The 6,605-nt window shown below is 46.8% G+C and overlaps 1 protein-coding gene and 1 long non-coding RNA gene across 4 annotated transcripts in view; one reads left to right on the top strand and one right to left on the bottom strand.

Annotated features, from left to right (window-relative positions):
* Positions 1 to 1,389: 1,389 nt before the first annotated feature.
* Positions 1,390 to 6,288, bottom strand: LOC116096536. Its single transcript, XR_004121035.1, has 2 exons — positions 6,222 to 6,288; positions 1,390 to 2,475 (listed from the first exon to the last, which is right to left on the bottom strand). It is a non-coding gene; the product is annotated as an uncharacterized LOC116096536 (long non-coding RNA).
* Positions 1,589 to 6,605, top strand: part of Ppih (peptidylprolyl isomerase H) — a 20,873-nt gene continuing 15,856 nt past the window's right edge. For all 3 annotated transcript variants that reach the window (XM_031378460.1, XM_031378462.1, XM_031378463.1), the window contains exons 1-6: positions 1,589 to 1,713; positions 1,892 to 1,956; positions 2,271 to 2,294; positions 2,539 to 2,583; positions 3,843 to 3,885; positions 5,504 to 5,596. In XM_031378460.1, the coding sequence (XP_031234320.1) occupies positions 1,648 to 1,713; positions 1,892 to 1,956; positions 2,271 to 2,294; positions 2,539 to 2,583; positions 3,843 to 3,885; positions 5,504 to 5,596 (336 nt within the window). In that variant the 5' untranslated portion in view covers positions 1,589 to 1,647. The remainder of the gene's footprint in view (positions 1,714 to 1,891; positions 1,957 to 2,270; positions 2,295 to 2,538; positions 2,584 to 3,842; positions 3,886 to 5,503; positions 5,597 to 6,605) is intronic.

The following is a 6,605-nucleotide window of genomic DNA, read 5'->3' as shown; positions in this document are numbered from 1 at the left end:
AAAGCCAACCTATGCTACACAGCAAGACTGTTTCAAAATTAAAAAAAAAAAAAATTTAAGGTGAAAAAATGTCTCAAAAAAAGACCTTAAGCCGGCGGTGATGGCACACGCCTTTAATCCCAGCACTTGGGAGACAGAGGCAGGTGGATTTCTGAGTTGGAGGCCAGCCTGGTCTACAGACTGAGTACCAGGACAGCCAGGGCTACCCAGAGAAACCCTGTCTCAAAAAAATCCAAAAAAAAAAAAAAAAAAAAAAAGACCTTAAAGGGTATAGCAAACCAACAACCTCCAAAACAGAGGCAGAAAGGTAATTGGAAAGAGTGGTATGAGAGATGAGGCCAGGTAGTGGCCAGCCTCTACTTCCTGGTCTTTGCTACCAGTGCTGGCAAATAGCATTTTGAATACACAGGTGGGCTTGTCTTAAATAGGCAAAGCCCCACACGATTTACTAGCACAAAGGTTGTTTTAAAACCTGCAACTCGTGCTCGCTTCGGCAGCACATATACTAAAACCTGCAACTCTCTGGAAAATGAGCTGGAAGCTTGTGACAGAAATGAAATTAGTCTAGAGACCTATCCCATGGGCAAACACCAATCCCTGACACTATTAATGATACTCCGTTGTGCTTGCAGACAGAAGCCTGGCATGGCTGTCCTCTGAGAGACCCAGCAGCTGACTCAAAGGAATGGAGAGACCCACAGCCAAACATGAGATGGAGCTTGGGGACTCTTATGGAAGAGCTGGGGGAAGGATTGAGGGCCTCAGAGGGGATAGGAACTCCACAGGAAAACCAAGAGTTAACTAACCTTGACCCTTGGGGCTCTCAGAGACTGAACCACCAACCAAAGAGCTTACATTGGCAGGACATAGCCCCCCACCCCTTACCCCAGCACACACACACACACACACACACACACACACACACACACACACACAAGCACAGAGCAGATGTACTACTTGGTCTTCATGTGGGTCCCAAACAACTGGAGTAGGGGCTATCCTAAAAGCTGTTCCCCGGCTGTGGAATTCGTTTCTTCTAGCTAGGCTGCCTTGTCTGGATTCAGTGGAAGTGGATGAGCCCAGCCCTGCAGAGACTTGATGTGCCAGGGTAGAGGGATAACCAGAGGGAGTTTCTACCCTCTCAGAGAACGGAAGGAGAGAATGGGGAAACCAGGAGAGGCGGCAGCAATGGGGATGTAAAGTGAATACAATTAAAAAAAACTAAAAAATTAATTTTACAATCATGAAAAAATAAATAAAATTACATTTCCAGCACCTCGACTGAGCCAGGCTAGGTAACAAACCATTTTAAAATATGGAAGGTGACCCAGAGGGTCCTCTTCTCTTGTGCTGTGGCAGGGGACACTAAGTGTGACTGCTCAGTAAATGCTGTCTGCAGAAGATTCATTTGTATTGCGCTAGTACAGTCATGCGAGAGGGGAGTCCATAGACTTCGACAAAGATGCCCCGCTTCCTTCCCTCAGCTCCGACCAGCTCAGCTAAAAAATACCATTCCCAACTACCTCAGCGCTCGCCACACTTCCGGGGCGTGGCGCAACCGGGGTCTGTTCCCACTGCGTCTGCGCTTTGGAGGACGTTCTCGGGACCCGCCACCGGAAGCCAGGCTTCTACTTCCGGGCCAAAGCCATGGCGGTGGCAAATTCAAGTCCAGTCAATCCAGTGGTCTTCTTCGATGTCAGCATTGGCGGCCAGGTGAGGTGCGGGCAGCCTGCCGGGCCTGTGCGGGCTGGCTGGACTCGGGTAAGGGAGGCAGCTGAGGAGCCCCTTCTAGCCCTCCCGAGACAGGCTGGGCCAGGTGGCGGAGGTTGGAGCTTCCGCGCTGCTTGGACAGCGGTCATGGGCTGAGTATTGCGTCTCCCTTTTCTTGCAGGAAGTTGGTCGCATGAAGATCGAGCTCTTTGCAGACGTGGTGCCTAAGACGGCAGAGAACTTTAGGTAGGATATGCTCCAAGTGAACCAGAGCTGAGCCCGAAGCCGGCCTCCGGTCAGTCTTTGCCATGTCAGCCTCTGTCCATCTATTAATTCCCTTGGAGCTCTGTGCTCTCGGTACGGCATTGGTCAAAATAGCTACCGACTTTGACCAATCCCATATCAACTTTATCACTAGTCTACATGCCCTGATATCCGCCCGATCAGCTAGTTAGTGGACATGCTGGTCCCAGTGTTTGAACTCTTCTCTCCAAAGATTAGAGGTGCTCCAAGCAGTGATGGTACAGCGGCTGAATCGTTCGCTCTTTCTTTCCTTTTAGGCAATTCTGCACTGGAGAGTTCAGGTCAGTCTCAGATGTTTTGACTTCTTCGCCTACTCCTTAAGGGTGCCTTGGACGTTTGGTGAGGGTATTGGAGAACTGTGAACAGGTCTTGAGTAATGGGAGATGATATGCAGAGAGGGTGACTCCTTGGATGTGTTCCCATGTAGATCTTAATGAGAGCCCTTTTAGCCTCTGCTGTATCCTAAATGGGAAAAGACCCACAATTACTTTTCATCATTCCAAGTCTCTTCCTTTTTATTTACAGAAAAGATGGCGTTCCGATAGGATACAAAGGTAGCACCTTCCACAGGTAAGGAAGGTTTTGGACAAACTGGAAGTGCAGTCATCCCTTGGTATCTGTACACCTGAGTACACAACCTGTGGGAGATTAAGCCTGTCGTTTTAATTGGCATGTTCAGGGCTGAGGCTGTAGCTTGGTAGAGAACTTAGCCAGCATTCATAAGGCCCTGGATTTGGTACTCAACACCATGAAGCCTGAGCACAGCGCCTTACGTCATCCCTGACTTTATGTAATACTGTACTGCAGAAACAATGCCAAGGAAAGCACCCTGTACCCATTCATACCTGTTCAGTACAGGTGCATGGCCGCATGCTCCTACACCCAACTTTTATGTGGGTGCTGGAGATGTAAGCTCAGATCCTTAGGCTGCGCAGCAAGCACTTCACCCACTGAACCATCTTCCTGGCTCCAGGTTATGGCTATAGCTGAGGCTTTGCAATAATTACTGTTACCAGGCAGTCATCTGTAGGAACCTGGCCTTCATGTTCTCCTGGCCTTCTGTATTTATTTTTGTTAGAGTTTGACAGAACTTGCTCCATTTTAATCCTGAAAATGTCCATGTCTCCCATATCAAGGGCTTTAAAGCCACAGTCTGTAACACTTCCTAGCATTCTTGTGAGGTAGTGTGTGTTTTCCGAGTTTGTCTTTTTTTCTTTCTTTCTCTCTCTCTCTCTCTCTCTCTCTCTCTTTTGTGTGTGTGTGTGTGTGTGTGTGTGTGTGTGTGTGTGTGTGTGTATGTGTATGTGTATGTGTATGTGTGTGTGTTTTGAGACAGGGTTTCTCTGTGTAGCCCTGGCTGTCCTGGAACTCACTCTGTAGACCAGGCTGGCCTCAGAAATCCACTCAGAAATCCGCCTTCCTCTGCTCCCAAGTGCTGGGATTAAAGGCATGCGCCACCACTGCCCAACATTTTCCCAGTTTTTCAAGGAAGAAAAACAAAGCTAAGGACCATACCTGGTATACTAGCTAACACCATTGGGTCTCTGTGTATGCAATTCACATAGATTTGCTGTTGGTCTTTTCCCCCAAATTGCATTTAGCCCTTGACATGATTTTTTGCTTTGGTGACTTGGTGATTCTAGCCTGCCAGGTTTCAGCCCCTTTCTGATGTTCAGGTGCTGACTCATACACCTAAGGTCAATTCAAAGGTGCTCGCTCACCTTTTCTAAGCCTCAGTGATCTGAACTTCAGAATAAATGTTAATCTACCACTTCAGTGACTGAACCACTGAATCTTTCCTCAGTATTTTTTTTTTAACTCTATTTCAGGGTCATAAAGGATTTCATGATTCAGGGTGGCGATTTTGTTAATGTAAGTACTGCTTCTTTTCTTTGTTATTTTTTTCCAGCAGGGCCCCAGTCTTGAGATTTAAGAACAATAGCTAAGTTAAGTGGAGAGACCATGGGTATAGGATGTACTGTAGAATTGCTGGCCTGTGTCCTTAGAACACATAACAATACTCAACTTGAATCATAAACTTCCATTGTCCAAACCCTAGCTTTTTGTAACTAGAAACTGGACTTTGCTGGCATACCTAGGTGATAGGTAGGTGATCCGAGATGGTCTGCATTCATTGTTCACAGAAGACTTTAAAATTAGCTGTAATTTTCCCCCCAAAAGGAAGGGAGCTGACTGTTTCTGTCTCCCATTTCTCCTTCCACATCTGCTGTCACTGTCTAAAATCTCGTTTGTTGTTTGATTGCTTTGGTGGGTCTTTCTTTCTCTCTTTGTTTTGGTTTTTTGTTTGTTTTTTGTTTTTACACTCACTCCAGCGTAATTCACTGTAGCTGTCTTCAGACACACCAGAAGAGGCCGTCAGATCTCATTATGGGTGGTTGTGAGCCACCATGTGGTTGCTGGGATCTGAACTCAGGACCTTCGGAAGAGCAGTTAGTGCTCTTACTTGAGCCATCTCGCCAGTCCTTCTCTCTTCGTTTTGAAAGCTAAGGTTTCAATCACAAGCTGGTTAGCAAACAAGGGAGGAGATGAGGAGAGACAGGAGGTTTAAAGGTTGTTTGCTCTGCTTGCTGAGGTAGCCCAGCAGAGCCATTCTTCACCAAAAAAGATCATGACTGTTCGTGTCCCCATCCTAGCCTTGGAGTGTGGCCAGTAAACTAGAATATTTCTTTCTTTAAATCTGCTTTTTCCTTACCCACCTCTGTGCATGCTGTTTCTTTACTGTTACACTGTTTACGTGGGTCTGTTACTAATTCCCTTTGTCTGAGAACCGTTCTTTCTCCATTAGTTGTAAATTTAGTTAGATTTTTGTGAGTCTTTAAAGATCTTAACTCCTACACAAGGTTGCAATGGCAGGTTTTAGGCTGAATCCTGCTTTCACTTAGGTTGTGTTTTGACTATGTGGTATTACTGGGGAATCTGGGGGCCTGGAGAGATGGCTCAGCGGTCCATACTGTTGACTCTTGAGAAGACCCAGGTTTGATTCCCAGCACCTACATAGCAATCTGTGACTCCAGCTCCATGAATCTGAAAAACAATAAGAAGGGGTACACAGGAGGGCTTGGGGCCAGAAAACAAGGGGGCAGTGATGTGATTGTAATCCCCCAAAATAAAGAATAAAGTTTTAAATCATAATAAACGAACTTTAAAATGGAAAAAAGAGCTAGCCTTAAAGTGCAACAGTGTTTCTCCACCTATCCAGTTTGTCTGTGCTGTGTGTGTGTGTGTGTGTGTGTGTGTGTGTGTGTGTGTACTCGCGAGTAGGTGTACAATCCCATGGATGTGGAGGCCAGAGGAAGACATCCGATGTTCTCTGTCAGTCACTACCTTACTGCCTGGAGACAAGGTTTCACTAGATGAAAAGCTGGCTGGCTAGCTTCCCGTACGCACTGGATCATTCTCCCTGGCCTTATCATCTGGTTTCCAGGGTGTGCAGCACTCCAGACCTCTGATATGTCTCTTCTCTACTCAGGGCGATGGTACTGGAGTCGCCAGTATTTACCGGGGTCCATTTGCAGATGAAAATTTTAAACTTAGACACTCAGCTCCAGGCCTGCTCTCCATGGTAAGTGAGGTTCGGTTAAATTTGGGGTTAGATTAAATGGCTGGTTTCTGGGGCTTTGTTGAGGCCCAGGTCCATGTCTCGGAATCAGGCTTCCCCTGTGCCTCACCTCTCCTCCTTCTTTACTGTGGTTTGATTTGGTTGGGTGGTTTCTCACAGCTCTGGAAGACAAACTGAGCTCTGACGAATGCCTTTGTTTGCATCAAGACTGGGCTTTAGCTTCAGTGTTCAGTGGGCTGCCAAGGCTGGCGCTCATCTGCTTGGCTTCAGTGTTCAGTGGGCTGCCAAGGCTGGCACTCATCTGCTTGGCTTCAGTGTTCAGTGGGCTGCCAAGGCTGGCACTCATCTGCTTGTTGCCCTGGTTGCTGTGATTCACTCGCCACCATCATGACCATGCACTTGTTCATTGTTTCTCCATGCTCATCATTTCTGTCCCTGCATCTTGATATTTCTCCCCAATTCCTGATCCCTGCTCAGAGTCCCTTGTACCTTCATCCAGCTCACCTCTGCTCATTGCTTGCTCACTTCACCTTGCTCACTCTTCTCCCTCCTTTCCCTTACTCACCCCTCTTCCCCCTACTTCCTACCCCTGCTTTACCCATCCTACTATCAATGCCCCAATCCTTACCTCCTGGGTCCCAGTATTTACATGGATATTCTCTCTCCTGCTCGCCTACTCTGCACTCATCTTCTCAGTCATTTTTGAAATGATTCATCACAGCTGCTCCATGTCAGGCATCAGGGCAAAGCATAAGGACAAAAACATGATTCTGCCATTGTGACATGTCTTGTCTAACAACAAATGCACATACAGGTGGCCAGCCCAGTATAGAATAGTTTGCACCATCAGTGTAGTTAGTGAGGGCACCTCAGGGTACCAAATGGCCTAGAGGAAACCTTCCTAGAGGAGAAAGATCTGAGTCTTTATAGGAACTCTTTACCCAACTCTTTTTTTTTTTATTAGATACTTTCTTTATTTACATGTCATATGATCTCTCCTTTCCCAGTTTCC

The sequence above is a fragment of the Mastomys coucha genome, unplaced genomic scaffold, assembly GCF_008632895.1.
Source record: "Mastomys coucha isolate ucsf_1 unplaced genomic scaffold, UCSF_Mcou_1 pScaffold18, whole genome shotgun sequence".
NCBI classification, from domain to species: domain Eukaryota; kingdom Metazoa; phylum Chordata; class Mammalia; order Rodentia; family Muridae; genus Mastomys; species Mastomys coucha.
This window is presented reverse-complemented; position numbering and strand designations above follow the sequence as displayed.